The sequence below is a fragment of the Lepus europaeus genome, chromosome 8 (genome assembly GCF_033115175.1).
Source record: "Lepus europaeus isolate LE1 chromosome 8, mLepTim1.pri, whole genome shotgun sequence".
NCBI lineage: Eukaryota > Metazoa > Chordata > Mammalia > Lagomorpha > Leporidae > Lepus > Lepus europaeus.
This window is the reverse complement of record NC_084834.1, coordinates 100841199-100860143: the sequence shown is the minus strand read 5'-3', so window position 1 is coordinate 100860143 and position 18945 is coordinate 100841199. Positions and strand designations below refer to the sequence as shown.

Here is an 18945-nt window from a genome sequence, read left to right as displayed (position 1 = left end):
AAGCACCTGGCTCCTGCCTTCGGATCAGTGCGGTGCGCTGGCCGTGGCAGCCATTGGAGGGTGAACCAACGGTAAAGGAAGACCTTTCTGTCTCTCTCTCACTGTCTACTCTGTCAAAAATAAAAATAAGTAATAATAAAAAAAATTATTGAGACCTTTTCATAACAGGTCTTTGAAATACAGTGTATAGGTTACACTGAAGATAGTCTCAGTCTCCACATATTCATCCAAAATGTGATCTGTTTTTATATTTCATAAAATATAATCCAGCCCAGCGTCTTCACCACTAGGCTGGATGCCTGCCCTGGAGGCTGTTTTATAAAAATACTTCCCGCGTCCCCGCGTTTTGACTGTCACGTGGAGGCAGGCGCAAAGTTTCCCACTGTGACAGTGCCCAGGAAGTTTCAGATTTTCGGGATTTCGGGATAGTGGCACATACTCATCTACGGCCTCTCCGTGAGTCCGGCTCACGTCGGACGTCCAGTGTTCGCATGTGGCGGAGGCAGGACGCAGGGAAGGCACCCACGGCGGCCTGGCGTCTCCTGCTCTCTCTCCCCGCTGAGTCGGGGCTGCGGGAGGAGGGAGCGTGTGGGGCTGGGGAGAGCCAGGCCCTGGGGCACAGGCAGTCACCACTCCGCTTCTGTGGCTCCGCAGGTCCATCTGCCGTTCGCCGTGGTCGGCAGCACCGAGGAGGTGAAGATCGGCAACAAGATGGCCAAGGCCCGGCAGTACCCCTGGGGTGTGGTGCAGGGTACGTGCTCAGCTCCCGGCTTGCCCCGGGGCGCCGTGGGGTTCACCCTTGGCGGTTGAGAAGGCAGGGGTGGAAGACACAGCAGCCAGGCTGGGAGACACCGAGGCAGTGCGGCTGCGGGGTGGCCCCCAGGATGCCGGGCAGCGGGGGGATTCAGTGCTCCTTCCCCTAGGAGCTGCAGCCCATGGCACTGGCAGAGCCAGAACTCCGGGAAAAAACCAAATTCCACAAACAGTTCCTCCCTCATCTCTGGCCGGCCTGCCTCCCTTCAAAGTTTCAGTAAATGTCTGAGCGTTAGGAGGTCGAACTGCTGTTGAGTGCTGTGGAGGGGACCTTGGTCTTTAGCCTGTGGACAGGTCCGGCTGTCCCTGTGACGCCAAGGACACGCGCTCTCCCGCTCCCCTGTGTGTTTGAAAGGCACACCCCATGCTGCAGAGTAGGTAGCAAACTTCCAGAAAATTCCCACATTGGCTTGGGAGGTGCCCGGGCCTCTTCCGGTTTTTGAGAATAAAGGTGATAAATGCATGAGAGGAAGTGAGTTAAAAACAGTGCCTTTGGGATCCCAAGGAACTTTTTTTTTTTTTTTTTTTTTTAATCTTAAATTTTTCGACTACAAAACAATGCCTTGCTTCACAACGGTGTTGATAAAATGAATTGGGATGGGATATAAAAGCTGCCCGGGACAGCGGTGGGCAGCTTGGGTGGCGGACTCAGCCCGGGTTTGGAGTCGGGAATGGCAGTGTTGCGGTATAGACCGGTTCTGTCCACACGGGAGGGCCCAGGCTTCCGCAAGCCGGGCCTCTGTCCAGCCAGCACAAGTCGTGCCCGCCTACGAAGGTGACACTGGGCCCTGTGGTCAGCTGGGTCAAGGTCGCCTCCGGACACGCAGATGGCTGTGAGGCCTCTGATCGCGAGAGTGCGTGGAAGTGTGGCTTCGGATCCTCCGTGGGGTCACAGCTGAGAGCCGCCCTCCGTGGCGCCCCCTCCCCGGCGCCCCCTCCCCATGTCTTGCAGTGGAGAACGAAAACCACTGCGACTTTGTGAAGCTGCGGGAGATGCTGATCCGCGTGAACATGGAGGACCTGCGCGAGCAGACCCACACCCGCCACTACGAGCTGTACCGGCGCTGTAAGCTCGAGGAGATGGGGTTCAAGGACACGGACCCCGACAGCAAGCCCTTCAGGTAGGCGGGAGACGGGGAGCTCACGTGTGCGGCCTTGGCGGGACCTCCTCGCTGGCGTTATCTCCCGGAGTCTGTACGCATTCATATGCACATTTCACAGATGTGGAAACTCAGGCCTTCCAGGTGCAGGGAGTCTGTGAGTAGTAAGTGATGGCGAGGTCGGGGTAGAATCCTGACGCCGACCCTTCGTGGTTACCTCTGTGGAGGTCCACAGCCTGCCCCATGCATCTCAGAAGGGGGTGGCTGCTGCTGACTTTGCCACTGCCATCGGTCCCCAGTTCACTTCCCAGGGCGCCGACTGTTCTCAGCGTCCTGTCTGCCCGCGGTGGTCCTGTACAAGTTCAGGAACAACCGGGGCCTCGCCTCTAGCAAGTGCACGAGCCCCCACATCACCGAGGGGGAGATGCGAATGTCCAGTTAGTACCCCATCTCTTCAGAGCCCAGAGATGGGCACAGGGGCTCGGGCTTGGGGTGCTGTGGCCCACAGCAGGTGTGGGCAGTGGGGGGAAGGCGAGCTGCTGGCCAGGTCACGCATGCACGCCCCCCTAGGAGAGGATCCTCCTGACTGGGTGCAAGCAACTACTTCTCAGTGGGGAGGTGGGCCTGGCACTGATGTGGGATGTGCGGGGCTCAGAGCCTCCCCCGTTAGGGGCCATAGTTACTTGGAAACAGCTATTAAGTTGCTGCTTCTGTGCACCTGAGAGCACCCTGAGTCGGCAGCGAGGTGGCCCTGCAGGAAGGCTGACGGCAAAGGGACAGCAGGAGCCACTGCTGACGTCACTGATTTCCTGGTTTCATGTTCAAAGTCACCATTGCTGGGCGCTCTGGGAAGCTTTTTTGGAGCAGTATAAACAGAGGGCAGAAGGTGTTTTGTTTTTTAAAACATTTGTCTATTCATTTGAAAGGTGGAGCTACAGAGAGGGAGAGGCAGGGAGAGAGAGGAGAGAGGAGAGAGGAGAGAGGAGAGAGAAGAGAGAAGAGAGAGAGAGAGAGAGAGAGAGAGAGGTTTCAGCAGGGTAGGCCCTGGGTCTCCAGCTGGGCAGTACCGGGGCCAAGGCTCCCGTCTGAATGGGGCAGTTGCCTAGGTCCAGTCCTGGCCCTGTCGCTTCTTTGTAACCTGGACAGATGACCGAATGCCCCGTGTCCGTTTCTCCATCTGTAAAATGAAAGGTGGTAGATGCCTGCCTTTTGGGTTGTTGCAAGACTAAACAAATTCACACGTGTAAGTTGCTCCAGAGACCCTGGGTGTGATCACTGTGTCCTGCCGGCCCTCCATCCACGACGTGGTTCCAGGAGATTGCATCTGGGCAGGAACCATGCTGGTGTGTTTCCAGAAAGAAGAGTGAACTAAGTGTGTATGTGGATCCCCCTCTGCCTTCCACTAGCAAAACCTGCCTCCACCGGGGGCTGCTAGGAGAAAAGCAGAAGATAAAACCTGCAGTTTCTAATCAGCTCCAACCAGTGGGACACCTGCTAAGGTGTTAATGATTGCAATTAAAAATTAAGTTTGAAGGCTCAAAACGCAAAAGCTGTCGCCACTGCAGGTGTCTGTGGGTGATAACGTAGAGCCAGTTCCTTCTGAACAGCGGTCCAGTGGCTGGAAACAGCACGGGGGTGTGCAAATGTCCGCTTGGGACTCCGATTCCCTGTATGCCGAGTGTGTTCTCAGTCATGTCCAAGCAGAGCTGTGCCTCAGTGTCCTTGGGGGATTGGCTCAGGACCCCCATGGGTACAGAAGCCCATACATGCTCATGCGCCTTCCGTACATTGAACCTACTCGTATCCCGTATGCTCGAAGTTCTCTCGCGATAACTTACAATACCTCAGGCAGTGAACAGTTACGGTACTGTATGGAAGGGAATGACGACAAGAAGAAAAAGCCCGTGTCTCTTTCAGTACAGATCCGGTTTCCCCCCCAAGGTTGCACTTGTCTTTCCCATCACAGCAGAAGTGAACACAAACCAGTGTCCTTTGATTTGTCCCTTGCTATGCTGAGTAGCAGCCTTGCCTACGTTTGGGAAGTAGACGGCTAAGCGTTCTGTGAGCCAAGACTGCTTATCATGCACTTCTGGAGCGTGTGCTTGCTCTGTGGGTTTTTCAGTCTCCAGGAGACGTACGAGGCGAAGAGGAACGAATTCCTGGGCGAGTTGCAGAAGAAGGAAGAGGAAATGAGACAGATGTTCGTGATGAGAGTGAAGGAGAAAGAAGCGGAGCTTAAAGAGGCCGAGAAGGAGGTAGGCCGTGGGCCTCTCAAGGGCTGGGCCCCAGAGAGGCGTTGTAGTCGTATTTCACTTGTGTGGGACGCCTGGTGGTCCAAGTACTTGCTCCTTGCTCCATACGCTTTATCATGAGTGGCAGAGTGGGTCGGAAGGCTCGGCCCCATCGTGCAGATGGCACAGTCAGGCGTGTTAAGCGACTTTTGCAAAACCGAGACTGAAACTAGGTCTTCCGTCTCCAGACCTGAGCACGTGGTCTTTGTAGCTCCGCATTTCCTCAGTTTACCAGTCTCGAAAGGTGCGAGGTAGCATTTGAGGCTAGCGTTATCTTCATCTATCCGCCGAACAAGTGAGCCCAACAGTGGAGGGGCCCCACCATGACGGCCTCTGGGGGACGATGGTCTGATGTGCCTGTGGCCCTGCTTCCGGATTGGCTGGGCAGGCGCCCCCTTTCCAGGAACCCTCTGTCCCCACCTTGGTTCCCAGCCCCAGGCCAAACTTCCTTACAACGTACGCGGATTTATAGTGTAGCACCCATCACACTGTCAGAGAGAGAGAGAGAGAGAGTGAGCGTAACATGACTCCTTCTGGGAAATGATGCATGTCTCAAGTGTACTTGATGCCTGTACTCAATAGCTCATTTTAATTTATCTCTAAGACGACTGAAACTTACAGGTTATTTCAATAACTCAGTAGGAAAAATGTGTTTAGCTGCCAAGAAAGGAAAATTGATCCTTATTTGCTGTTTTTTTTTTTTTTTTTAAGATTTATTTATTTATTTGAAAGCAGAGTTACAGAGATACAGAGGCGGAGAGAGAAAGGGAGGTCTTCCATTCGCTGGTTCACTCCCCAGATGTTAGCAATGGCCGGAGCTGCACCAATCCGAAGCCAGGAACCAGGAGCTGCTTCTGGGTCTCCTGTGTGGGTGCACGGGCCCAAGGACTTGGGCCATCTTCCACTGCCTTCCCAGGCCATAGCAGAGAGCTGGATCGGAAGAGGAGCAGCCAGGACTCAAACCGGCACCCCTATGGGATGCCAGCACTGCAGGCGACGGCTTTACCCACTGTGCCGCAGCGCCGGCCCCTTGCTGTTGTTTGTTTTTTAAATAATTTTTTTTTTTTTTGACAGGCAGAGTGGATAGTGAGAGAGAGAGACAGAGAGAAAGGTCTTCTTTTTGCTGTTGGTTCACCCTCCAATGGCCGCTGTGGTCGGCGCATCTCGCTGATCCGAAGCCAGGAGCCAGGTGCTTCTCCTGGTCTCCCATGCGGGTGCAGAGCCCAAGGACTTGGGCCATCCTCCACTGCCTTCCTGGGACATAGCAAAGAGCTGGCCTGGAAGAGGGGCAACCGGGATAGAATCCGGCGCCCCAACCGGGACTAGAACCCGGTGTGCCGGCGCTGCAAGGCAGAGGATTAGCCTGTTAAGCCACAGCGCCGGCCTTGCCGTTGGTTTTAAGAGCCAAGTGGTTGTTGTATACAAATCTAGCATTATCTAGTAAGAATCCCTCCCCCGTCCTGCCTTCCTTCCTGTGTTCCCACTGTGAGTCACGCGGATGGCGCTGCGTCCCTCGAGTGATTGAATCGCAGATCTAGATAGCCTGGCCCGGCAAACTGCTCCCTGCCGTCGCCAACTGTGCCCTGGTCTCTTTCTCCCCAGCTGCACGAGAAGTTCGACCTGCTAAAGCGGACACACCAAGAAGAGAAGAAGAAGGTGGAAGACAAGAAGAAGGAGCTGGAGGAGGAGGTGAGCGCCTTCCAGAAGAAGAAGGCAGCCGCTCAGCTCCTGCAGTCCCAGGCCCAGCAGTCGGGGGCCCAGCAGACCAAGAAAGACAAGGATAAGAAAAAGTAAGCGGGGCCGCCGCCATGTGCTGGGCACCTCTAACCATTCATTCCCCTTTGCATGCCACCTCTTTGCCCGTTTATGGATTGGGAACTGGGTCTGTTACCAGAAACACAGAGCACATATTTTCTCTACCGTGCAGGGCAGATGCTAAAAGGTTTTTAAAGTATTTTTAAAGGGTACACAGAGATTAACTGACCCAACCTGGGCACGCTGAGCAAGCAATCAGGACTGGAGTGACCTGCCGTCTCCCGTAGCAGCTTTTGCACCAAACACTAGGATTCCTGGAGAAGACAGGTTTCTTTCTCTGCAGAACCCACGGGAGACGATTCTCGTGACTTTTGATAAGGCACATCCTAGAAAAACGATTGTAAAGTTCTCTTCCTACTCCGTGTCGTAAGCCTTGGTGAGCCAGTCATTGCCAGTCTGTTCCCAAAAGGACCTGCTTGGAAGCGCTGCCAGTGGCCACTAGGTTTCCTCTAAATTCAGCAGCATGATAAATTGTTCTATTGTGCAGTGGAGTGGAACCATGCATCCAGCGAAGACACCCCTGGCAGCCCTCCAGTCCTATCTAGAATCGCTCACAGAACATTTTCCAATGTGACCTTGACTTAACGTGCCAAAGGGTCCCAGGCTGCTGCCGAGTCGTCCCATCCTCAGACATTCCAGTAGCAGCTGCCTGCGTCCAGCCGGAGAGTCAGGCCTCCTTAAAATTCTCCCGTGGGTCGAAGCTCTCCTCTGGATCCTTTTGAAGAAGGGAGTGCGGCTGTCTCTGACAGTCGCTATTGGTGAGGGCACCTTAAGGGGTGTCCCGCTGTGGTGGCCCAGTGACAAATCCAGGGACACCTCCCTCCCTGGTCTGTTTAACGTGTGCTGCTCTCCGGGCGGCCAGAGCGACCCATAGCTTGTCCCGATTCTCACTCTTCATCCTTAGATGGCCCGGTTCCGGGGGGAAGCCAGCAACTAAGGAAACAAAGCAATACTGGCACCCGAGTGGGCAGGGCACCGCTCTGTTCAGGCACAGAGTGCACGGGAGTGAGATCTGCACAGTGACAGAGGCCGCCCCTGAGCTTGGCGCTGCTGCCCAGTAGTCCTGGCTGACAACGCACGAGGCTCCCTTCCAAGGAGTCCTGTGACGGTGCCTGCAGTCAGGAGTGAACTGCACAGTGCAGGGCCTGGCCTCGCCCGGACCGTGCAGGCTCTGGGGGTGCAGAGAGCACAGTAGCAGGAATGGGAGTGTTGGGCTGGATGAGGCCGGCACAGGCACAGGGAGTCCAAGGGCCCAGAATTGTGTGACTCTGGACTAATTCAGAGAAGCACAGTTGCCTGGATTCTGATCCTCCAGTTCGAGAAAACCCATTGTAGCTGTGTGTGGTGGGAGAGTGGCTAAGGAGACACTCAGGAGATGGTCGGAGGGCTGGGGAGTCTTCCAGCTGTCTGCTACCATACCCTCGGGGATCCGGGCTGTGCCAAGATAAAAATCGGGGGTGTGAGCACGAGTGTGCATACACACAGGTGTCCGCAGACGTGAACGAAACAGGCAAAGCTGCGGACTCACAGCTTAGGGAACCCAAAGTCAAGTTTTTTTAACCCGAAGCACTGAAGTGCACCAAGGTGCAAGGTTTTTGTTCATGAGAGACCAGCAATGTCAAGAGACTCTCGCGCCGTCCTAGATGTGCCTTTAAGCAGTAACGCTTCCAAGGGGGACTTTCGCCCGTTCAGTCACCAGCTCCCCAGTGGCGGGAGGTTTTTCGCCCTTGCCCTTCTGAACACGTTAGCTTATTTTGTTCTCATGCTGGGGCCTTACCAATGCATCGCGCTCTGGAAGCGTGTGTGACGTCCGTGCGAGTTCTATTTTAGCCTTATTTGTGCGTCCTCACTTATGAATGGCGTTCGTCTGACTCTGGTTCACCAGAGGCATCCGCATGTGCTCCGGATGGTGACAGCTGTCTTAGTGTGTCACCCCCTCCAGGCGTTGACCCTCCCCCCCAACCCCAACATTTGCCCACTTGTACAATGAAAGCAACTGCCAGTTTGAGGCCTGAAGTGTGTGTGTGTGTGGGGGGGGGGTTTAAATTCCACACCTCTTCCTTCCCATGGCATTGGAGGGTGACGGTCAGAGAGGACCACAAGGACAGTCGCCAGGGCAGCCCCGGCAGCCCTGTGTGGGCACAAGAGTTGGCACACATGCCACTCAGGAGCTGGCTTTGTCCTAGGTAGAACATTTACACAGCGATGCTTATTTATTAACCCGCTCTGTGTCTACTTCAGAGCGCGACTTCTTTCTCCTAATAGCTTGAAATCCTGTTTTTTCCTATTCTATTGACATGCTCCTTTTTGTTTAAAATGTAGGTAAGGCTCGATCCTTCTCCCTGGCCTGTAGTGGCATGAGCCTGTCTAACATCTCCTAGGATTGCAGAAACTGTAGAACTAACCCTGCCCTTGCCATTAGCTGGGCCCCACCTGCGGCCGTCCCTGGCCACCAAGTCACTTTCTTGTTTGCGGCTCCACCGCAGTGGCGGGACGGCCTGGGGGTAAGTTGCCGGGTGGACATTGTTCATCTTCAGGAAACCATTCGCACGATGGCCTGCAGGTGTTTGCTGGTCAACATTCATCTCTCCCAAGAGAAAACGGTCAAATTCATCGCAATATCTAATAACCGCAGTTTGAAACCGCCCATTCATCTTTCTGATTTTTTTTTTAAGTTCTTGCTGAGGGATATAAAGTTGCACGTGTTGAACTTGCCTTAGCCACATGGATCTTGAGTTTGGCGTTGCAAGCTCCTGGCATCACTGTAGCTGCAACCGTGTACACTTGGCCTGGATTAATAGCATGTCTTCCACCCGCTGTATCCCAGACCCCGTGCTCCTTCAGACCTTTCTGTCGTTTGTTCCAAGGCGTTCATTGTATGTTTGTTCTCTGGCTCCTTCAGCAGCTCCGAAGTGCAAGACGAAACTCACGCGGTGCCCAAACCTAAGGGGTCATAGTTCTGTGTTATTTGAGTAAACAAAAAAGCCAAACAGTCCATCTTCCCACTGGAACACGCAGCGGTGTCAAGAAGTCACTCGTGACGTCTGAGTTACGTGCAGATGGAGACTAACCGTGTGCTCTCCAACTCCGTGTCACAGGCTGCTTCTGCTTGTCTCGTAGAGTAGCCTACTCGAATGTTTGGTTTTAATTTCTGTCGGCCCCGTAATCATTGCATGAGCGTTCGCCGCCGCCAAGTGCTGGTGCTGGTGCTGGCGCTCCTAATTTTCCTTTCTTTTTTTATTTATTATCATTTCTAACTTTTTTGTTTTTTAACTTGCAGTGCAAGCTTCACATAAAGCCTGGCAAGCCAAGGACGCTCCGCATTCGCCTGCTTTGGCAGTAATAGTGTACCTCTGCCGTCTGTGCCCTTTGGTTTTATTTTGGTTTTTTGTTTTGTTTTTGTTTTTGTTTTTTTACCCTTCCCCAAACACCAGTAACTCTTAACTCGTTTTGCTGACTGTTTTGTCGGGTGTTGGGAATGACAGAACAAGGGAGTAACAGCGAGAGCCCTGTGCATCTGGACAGTACGTGATTGGCTTTTTGTGAGCCTTCCGAATGGCAGCAGGAAGCATGCCTGTTCCTTGTGTGTCGCTTTGGATCAAGGACCGCGGGGTCAGAGGCTGCCTGCACGACTGACATGGAGACTTCTCACCGCCTCAGCCGCTGAGCTAAAGCCCTGGGTAGCCATGAGAACTTGCATATCCTCCCTTCCCCACCTCTGCGACCGCACAGACCCTGCACTCACGGTCTCTCCTCCGCACCCCCCCGCCCCAGCCGAGGCAGACGAGTAGGTAGGCAGAGCGGGGAGCCCGCTTCCCCTAGGACTTGTCGCTGGTGTGAGTTCATCTTCAGCGCTAACGTTCTGCGGCCCGAACTTGGGGGCATCTGTTCAGACAGAGCGGTGCGAGACTGCGTCTGAACACCCTCTTCCCAGAGTCCAGCCCGGCTGGAGCGGACCGGAGCCAGCACCAGGTGGCGATGTTCACCAGGTGTGCCGGTGGCCTCGCTTAGCACAGGAGCCTTCTGCTACCGTCATGGGTTTTCCACCGCCTCCTTACCACTTCCTGACATTGAGGACTCTTTCCCGAATGCACCTGTGGGCTCTCAGCAGGCTGCAGGGGAGGACGTGGTGCACGGCTCCGGAAGAGGGGTCGTTCTGGCGCACCTTGACCCTAATCGTGGCTAGAGAACGCCCGCAGGTTGTGCCGATGGCGCACTTGCTGTGCAGGGTGCAGCGCACACGTGCGCTTGGCGGTTGAAGCAGGAGGTGGGAAGGAACGCAGCCCAGCGCGGGAGCCCAGCCAGCGGCCCCCAGCCTCACATCCAACTCGCTTGGGCTCCTTTCCGCATTTGGTGGTAAAGGCAGACGGAACAGAGCAGCTGGGGTTTCCAATCCAGTTGTCCCGAAGGTGTTTGCCTCACCTGGGCCCTGCACACACCTGGCTGCACCTGCTCCTTGTGGCCTCATTGAGGGTCAGGACAGGGACTGTATCCCTGGTCTGTATGGGAAAGCACACGGTTCATCTGGTTTCTGCTAGTCCTCCCTGAAGCCTTTCATTGGCTTCGTCCTCCCTCCCCCGACCCCTACTCACAAGATGCCCCAGCTTTCTCTCTCACTTTCTGGTCTCCTGTTTCTTAGATGGGAGGTACCATTTCTCACGAACCCAGTACTTGAGCTCTCCGTTTTCCTGTCGGCCTTCCTTAGCCCCTCAGTAAATAGAGTAGAGGATGCTGCACCTCCTCTCTCTTGCACATGTTTTAAAAACTTTGTCTCTATTGAATTCCAACAGAGAGAGGTGGCCCTTTCTTTCATCCTGAGCTGCAGGTAAAGGATTGAAGGAACGGTCTCCCATGAAGGGATGTAGGCTTAATTAGGCAAAGTAAGGAAATCCGTTTCATTGCAGCCCGAGCTAAGCTGGGAACCTGCAAACTCGAAGCAGCAGCTGTTTTTACGGGTTCGCAGCAACTGGACCAGTGGTTTTGTTTGCGCTTCTTCTGTTTTTGCTTCGTTTTACTAGCCGTGGACTGGAGCTAGCGTGGAGCAGCCAAGCACTAGACGGCATGCTGACTCTAACCGTGGCTGCATCTGTTCATGTGCCGCGCCCCAAACAAAAGCCTGAATGTCTGTGGTTTGCTTGTTCCAACCCCTGCTTGTTTGAGCATTTTTTGTGCCTTGTGACAGAACATCCACCTTTAAAAATCCTGCGTCTTGCATCACTAAAATGAACCTAACAATGAAAGGCACGCAGTTGACTTTTTGATTCCAAGATTATTGATTGAATTGGATGGGGTTTTTTTTATTTTTTATTTTTTTATCTTTTGGCGTTAAATTTTTCACAGGAAAATATCACATGGAGAGGCAGGGAATAGGAAGGCAAAAGAAACATAGAAGCTATCTTTTTTTTTTTTTTTAATGTGTTGCTTCTCAACTTTTTCCACCACTGCTCCCATGCCTGTTTAGTTTGTTACTGCTGCTCTTTTTTCTTTCTGTATCTATGCCTTTTTTCACAGTAGTCCTTGGCTCTGCACGGAATAAATGATACCCTCAAATCTAATTGGATGTGCTTTCGCCTTTGCATGTAAGTACAGTAGAAAGAAACTTTTGAGATCTTTTTAAAATTAGGGACAACAGATGGGGTGGGTGGGTTCTTTTTCTTTCTTTTGGCGGGGGTGGGTGATGATGTCAACAGCTTTTGTTTAATAAAAAAAAAAACAAACCAATATATTTAAAATGGCCAAATTTATATATATGTATGTATTTTTTTTTTTCACAACCACCACGTAAATTCAACTCCTGGATTTCAATGTGGCAGTTAGAAATTGCTAACCCCAGCCTGTGTTCAGCACAGCATCATGGGCATCCTTGGGTATTATGGAGTCCTTGATTCTGTCAATGAAGTAAAGCTCGAGTGAGAAAATGCCACCTTCCACACTGGAAAATCAACGAGGGGGGGGGGGGGCAGCTTTCAGCCAGGCTACCTTTCTGACCACCGACTTTATTTATTTTTTTTTAGTCTTCAGGGTGTCTCCCTGGTGCTAACTGCCCCAGTGCTTGTATTTTTTACATTTTGATCTGACTTCCCCACCCCCGGGTCTCCCCATCTTTTTGCTTCTTCTGGATGTTAGCTGCATCTAATGGTTGTACAGGCTGTAGGATATGGTGGGGGAATTTTTGGCAATTCAGACACTGTTTTCCCAGCTTAGGCTCTATCTTAATTGGTCAAGGTTTCGTCCAAAATGGATTCTCAGCCAGGGAAAGGAGCTACCGGGCACAGGCTCCTCTGTTTTGTAACTCACCAGTGGTCACACATGGTCTCCATATCCCGTGCCCCTCCAGTGCAAAGCCATGGTTCCCTCACTTGGCTGACCTCTCCCGCAAGTGTTTCATAAACCAGCTGACTGTCAACGTGGGGTTTTCGGTTGCTCCCGAGTCACGCCCGAGTCACGTCCCCGTCTCCGTGTGGTCCCTACCCAGAGTCCGTTCCCATTCCTTTGCTTGGCCATTGTGAGTGTCTGGAATTCTATCAGCTTCCAGAAGTCCTGGTTCCGGTGACAGGACATGGATTTGAGGACTCTCTAGTGGGAATTATGACCTCCAAGGTCTTGTTTGTTGGTCCGTATGAAGGGAATTTTCAAAAATAAATTGAAAATTAAGCTGTGAACAGCATTAGAACTTCGTCTCTTTCTCTTAAAAATATGCTGATATGCCTTAAACTGTAGTTTGTAGATTCTTGTCATTTTTCTGTTTGAAAAATAACCGGTGTGTTTTCTAAGACTGTTGTGTAACCCACTTTCAGTGTTAATACAGAATTGTCATGTATGTAAGCCGCATGGTAGACACTTGTCTTTTTTTAAGAAACTAAAATACTTGTATCGATGTGAAGCATATCGTTTTTCAAGTATGAACGTGATCACTTAGCGACGTGTTCAGTAATCTGGTGTCTGTTACGGTAGGAGAGTGTGGACTGGCAATCTATGCATATATCACTCGTGCCAAGACATAAAGCAGGGGAAAATATATTTTTACCCAAACAGTGTTTTGTGTGCCCTTTTGTGAGTTCTTCTCAGTCACTGCTCGGTCATGCGTGTGTGCACGTGCTTGTTACGTTGGGCATAAAGGAAATGAGAGTGATAGAAGCGCACGCTTTCGCGCCTTGGGTGCTGGGCTTCAAATGCTGCCATCGAGTGGCACCAACTCCTCCAAGATACACTGGCTGTCTGGTGTCCGTACTCACATACCGTGCCTGCCACCTCCCCGCCACTCCTGCCCCCGGCCGATTTGCAAGCCTTGGGGGCCGTAGAGGTCGCGTCCCACGTCCCACCCGCGGTCACAGTGCTGCCATGCGTGTTCCCCCTCCGGCCGCGCTAGGTAAAGTCACTCCCTGCACAGCGCTGTCCCTTTCGCAGCTTGTTGTAGAGAAGCTCCTTTTGTTTCTTTGGAAGCCTTTAAGAGCCACCTTTTGAATCAACCTTTCTGTTTTCTCTTCTGTAGCTTCTTCTTTATGTAATCATCCCGTTGACAAGCCCCACTCTCTCCTAATGGACATAGAGCCTTAGAAGAGCAGGAGCTGTCTGTTGACACGCGTTGGGGAAGAGTTACCTCATTGCCACCATCGCCTCCTATTCTTTTAAAGTCTGGGTCAAACATCGCACCGCTGTTTGTGTCTGTCAATGTCTGTTTACAAACCACTGCCCATAGTGGACCCTGAAGTGACTTGTCACTCCCCGAGACAGTAATACGTAACCATACTCATTCAGAGGAAACTGAATGAAGCAGAGAACTGGGGCCAAGCCCCAAGGTCTTGCGCTAGGATCCTCTCGCTTAGCTGTCATGTCCTTGAAGCTGCTGATCCAAGAACGTGTGGACTGAAGACAGCAGGTCTGAGGCGAGGGGCCGCCAGCTCTGGGGCCCACGACCTTGATCTCGTAACTCCTGACCTCCCTGTCCCGTGAACAACAATCCGAACAGCCCCACCAGGATCCTCAGCCTTCAGCAGGTCAAAAGATCGGGGCCACTTCTTCCTTCCTTTGGTCACTTTTGTGGGTTGCTTTGGTGTTTGGGATTTTAGTTACTGCATGAACAGAGAGCTGGTGGATTTTTCTTTGGCGTGTCCTATTGATATAATGTTTTTATTTTTCAGCTGACCAGCTGCCTCTTGACAGAGAGAACTGGGCATCCCTCCTTTCAATTCAGGAACCATTGTTATTTTATTTGACTTTTTTTTGTTACCTGCATCCTTTATATAAGTTGTTTTGGGTTTGGGATTCTGTTTGAGGGGGGTGGGAGGGACAATGTCCAGTTTAGTCAGTTCTTTTTTTGTATTGGTTGTTCAAACTGACTTCTGGTATCAAAATTACGCCAGTTTGAAGTTCACTTCAAGGGGAAATTTAAATGAAGTTGAAGTCACAAAATTTTGTTCAATATGTGTTCCTCTTCTTGGACCCAACTTAAAAAAGAAAACCTTTGTTGCTAGGGTTTTGACCAACAAGCCTTCATCATGTTAAGACGTACTAGTGCTGGGTGGATGATGTTTCTGCCTCCGGGTGCAGTTTATATTTAAAGATTCCTGAAAATAACTTTCTGGCCCAGCCCTGCCTTTGTATTTGTTGTGAAGCTCTGCTTTCCATTGTGTCCGCAGTTCTTGACCAGGACCCACAAGTCCTGAGCCACGGGAAATGAAGCGCAAGCAAGTACATATCCTCTCCCAGAGAACAGCACTGTTTGTTGCACAGTGGTCTGATTCACACGGTCTTCCCAGTCACCCAGGTGGCTTTGCCCACAACATCTGCAAAAAATAATTGCTGTGAATCAAACCACTGAATCCCTTAAAACCACTCACGTCCCAAAACGCGTGTGCTGTGCGCCTGGCACGGCTCATGCTGACTACTAGATTTGTCTTCACCTCTCAGGAAGTTTCTATACTCAAGGGACACTTTTCAAATTGCTAACTACTGTGCAGCATGGACATGCATTTTGAGTTACCTTCCATTGTTTGTCTATGGCTTTGCATATTCCCATCTTCATTCTTCAGCCCCGTGGAAGGCAGATCATGAAAATACTATTTATTGCATTTGGTCTCGATCCCCACGAGGGTCTCCCTCTGGAAAAAAAAAAGGCACCACGTGCCCCTGCCGGGCAGTGAGAGGATGAAACCACAGCCCCTGCCTCTTGAATCATCTAATTCCTAGAAAGAGGTTACTTGGAGCAATTGGATGACATGCTGGCCAGCAGCTTTCTTAGACAGAAACTGTTACTAAATACAAGTAAAGTGGGATTCACCTGTGCTATTAGTGATCAAAACATGAGTCAAGAACCATCCCCTGCAGCCTACCCAATCCGTAAGGACAGGGATCTGCTAGTGATGTGACCTGTGGGTGGGGAGGGGAGGGGGAGCATGGCATATTGTCAGTTTATAGGTTAAATATGTATTTCCTAGTGTGAGACCACTGTAATCGTTAAGTACAATTGATGTTACTCTGAAGCTCTTAATATTTTAATACCAGCTTTATCCTCTCATTTTGAAAACATTCTACATCAGGTTGTAAAGGTATGTTTTTAAGCAATGTATAAAAATCAAATTAGCATCTTTTTGAGCATACAGACATGTGTAGTCTTTGTACCTGTTCCCATTGTGGCCCCCTGGTTAGAAGTATAAGCATCGTCATCTTGACAGGGGAGGGCAAGGAACAGAGTGGTCCTAAGAGGTTATAAGGTAGGTTGGCCTCTGTCCAGTTACCTAGGAAAGGCTGGGCCTGACCCCACGGGGCTGAGCGCCTCGCCCTGGCTCGCCTGAGATGACTGCCATCGAGTTGGCATTGTCCCTCAGATGGTGCCCTTTCTCCAGTGCTGATAATGGACGACTTCTCAAGTTCTCCTGGCTGACCTACCAAAGGATGTGAAACCATCCCAGGATAATTATCAGCAATGATAAAAATGACTGGCTTATCTTGAACTAGAACGTAGAAGAGAAACGCAGGGAGAAAAGGGCCACTGGTACCTGTTTCCACTGGCAGCAGGCCTTTTATTTTTCAATCTTTAAAAGATACTGCTTGATTTCAGATGCACTGCCTGCTTACCCAAGTGTAGTCTTGATGGTCTGTAGATACACAGCCAGCCTTTAAAGGAGAGAGCTGCCCTTCTGAATCAGGAAGTGCTGGGCTAGGGCAGATAAAACAATTCCTCATCCCAGTAAGTATGACCAAACTCCCCACCACACCCCGGGCAGTACTGACCAAGTGAAACTTTCCTTCTTCCTTATTTTAATTTTGGCCCAGATCATGGGCAAACAGTTCTGGAGATCTGAAAAGCTAAGTGCATAATTTTCGCCATGTAGGTATTTAGATCACCTGTTTTGCAAAAGTCTTACCATCTTTCCACCCTGGAGATGCACAGCAATGGCAGTGTGGCTCACTTTGAAGATCCTTGTGCTTGAATTCTTAAGACTATCCTATGTAGTCCTTGTGACTCATTCCACCTGGCTTTCAGATCAATCCCTAGCCAGCAACTGGCACGCCCAGGGCTGACAGAAGGATCAAATGTGTTCATGTGTAAGTCTAGCTATCCCTTCACTGCCCTTTGCCAACCTTGCTATTCCAACAGCTCTGTACAAAGATGTCCGTGGAACATTATGTGAGGTTCAAAAGGTTTAGTATCTAGCTCACATCACTTACTTTCAGTCCACTGTGGAACCTCTTTGAAAATTATGGGACCTAGATTAGGGGAGGTAGAAGCTATGTGGTGGCCCTTGAACCACAAAGAACAAGTGAGTATGTACGGGGAAAGCAGAATATCCATGGAGCTGGGCTTACCCCATTCATTCTCAGTATGGTTTCAGAGTTGCAGTTCAAGCTGCTTGTTTAAACATTCACGTTATGTACATACACTTCCCTCCTTTCCGAGTATTTCACTGTATATTACACCAGGCTTACATCAGTGCTGGGGGTGTAGCCATGCACTATGAATTGCACTTTGTCTTATAAGCATAGCAAATTTCTGGAGTAAAGGAAAAGGTAAGCCCTTTCTACGTTAACTTCTCGAAAGACATCCTATCCTGCAAGCTAACTGTCCATTCACCAGCAGTCACATTTCAGTGGTTGCTAGCCTAAGGTTGCCCTGAACATGTTTCCAAAGAATGAGAAGCCAGTTCCCTGGGTCTAGGACTACTCCAAATGCTTTTCTACTACTGCCTGTGTGCACACAGTAAGGTCAGCCATTCGGGCATGGGATTTGCTATGAGGTTATATATTAAGCCAACGGGAAGAAAGAGGTTCTCTCTTCATCCTGAACTTAGATGTTCCTGGGAACTAAGTAGAGTCATGCGCTCTTCTCAAATTTCTGATAAGACACTCTTGATGACTTATCATACCTTTTCAAGTAAAGAGTAATTCTTATCAAGCACTTCTGTTCTAATGGTCAACTCTAACTCAAACTAAAAGCAAGGGCTGAGGACTTGGGTATTTCTAGGTTACTCTGTGGGTCTGCACACAACTCTAGGACAAAAAAGTGGAAAATTGGTTCTGTTTTGAGCTGAAACTTAATGTCCAACTATCGTTTTTTTTTTTTTTTTTTTTTTTTTTTTTTTTTAAGATTTAATTTATTTGGTCTGGTGCCATGGCGCACTAGGTTAATCCTCTGCCTGTGGTGCCAGCATCCCATATGGGCGCCAGGTTTTACTCCCGGTTGCTCCTCTTCCAGTCCAGCTCTCTGTTGTGGCCTGGGATAGCAGTGGAGGATGGCCCAAGTACTTGGGTCCCTGCACCCATATGGGAGACCAAGCAGCAGCACCTGGCTCCTGCCTTTGGATTGGCACAGCTCTGGCTGTTTCGGCCATTTGGAGAGTGAACCATTGGAAGGAAGGCCTTTCTGTCTCTCACTGCCTGTAACTCTGTCAAATAAAATCTTTAAAATTATATATATATATTTAATTTATTTGAAAGGGTGAGAGAGAAAGAGGTCTTCCATCCCTGGTTCACTCCCCAATTGGCTGCAATGGCCAGAGCTGCACCGATCCAGAGTTAGGAGCCAGGAGCTTCTTCTGGGTCTCCCATGAGGGTGCAGGGGCCCAAGGACTTGGGCCATGTTCTACTGTTTTCCCAGCCATAGCAGAGAGCTGAATCAGAAGTGGAGCAGCCAGGACATAAACCGATGCCCATATGGGATGCCGGCACTGCAGGCGGTGGCTTTACCTGCTATGCCACAGCGCCAGCCCCATCATTTGCTTCTTATTATGGTGTAAGTTTCCTGTACCTTAAGTGATGGCCACTTAAACTGCAAATGTTCATGTACTGGCTCAGGAAGGAGGCCTGTTACCATATACTAACCACAAGGGATTCAGTTTCTCCCAGAAATTTAAAGATCCTCTTTTCTTTTCCTAGAAGCACCACCTAGTGGCCAAAGCTGTCTTAATAACAGAATTTAAAGGCTAATCTCAAAGAATTTGAGGCTTTAGAAATTACACAATAGACAAAACTTCCATGACGTGAAATATAAAGGTTGAGTTTGAGAGGAGTTAGAAGTTGAACTTTGATTAAGAATTCTTAGCTACAGCGAATTACACAATTAACACAGGCTAATATAAACTTGAGGGTGCTTATTTGGCACAGGGCCTTCCTTTTCAGGTTGAAAATGTACACACTAAGGGAAAACCAGCTCCCTTTGTGTTGGCTGAGCATCTAGCAAGACTGCTTTGGGCAGTAACGCTCAAGCACCACGCCTTCTTGCTTCAGGAACTCCAGAATGATTACACTGGGCAACCTGGAAAACCCAGGTATGTGATGTGTACACAGGATGCATAGAGGTGGTTGGTTCTACCATAGAAGAGAAATGGACTTGGGAGGACAGACATCAACGTCTTAATTTTCTAAACAGTGTGAATGTAGGCTCTGATTCTCATCAGCTTGGCAGAATAAAGAGCTACCCTCCAGCT

The 18945-nt window shown here is 50.5% G+C and overlaps 1 protein-coding gene across 5 annotated transcripts in view; it reads left to right on the top strand.

The window, feature by feature from the left end:
- SEPTIN11 (septin 11) overlaps positions 1-18945 on the top strand; it is a 170719-nt gene that overhangs the window by 121352 nt on the left and 30422 nt on the right. For 2 of the 5 annotated variants that reach the window (XM_062198628.1, XM_062198627.1), the window contains exons 6-9: positions 655-751; positions 1766-1934; positions 4036-4168; positions 5807-5994. In XM_062198628.1, the coding sequence (XP_062054612.1) occupies positions 655-751; positions 1766-1934; positions 4036-4168; positions 5807-5994 (587 nt within the window). Of the gene's footprint in view, positions 1-654; positions 752-1765; positions 1935-4035; positions 4169-5806; positions 5995-9299; positions 11787-13511; positions 14117-14160; positions 15354-18945 lie in introns of those variants that run through there. The other 3 variants (XM_062198631.1, XM_062198630.1, XM_062198629.1) reach the window with 3 other exon arrangements.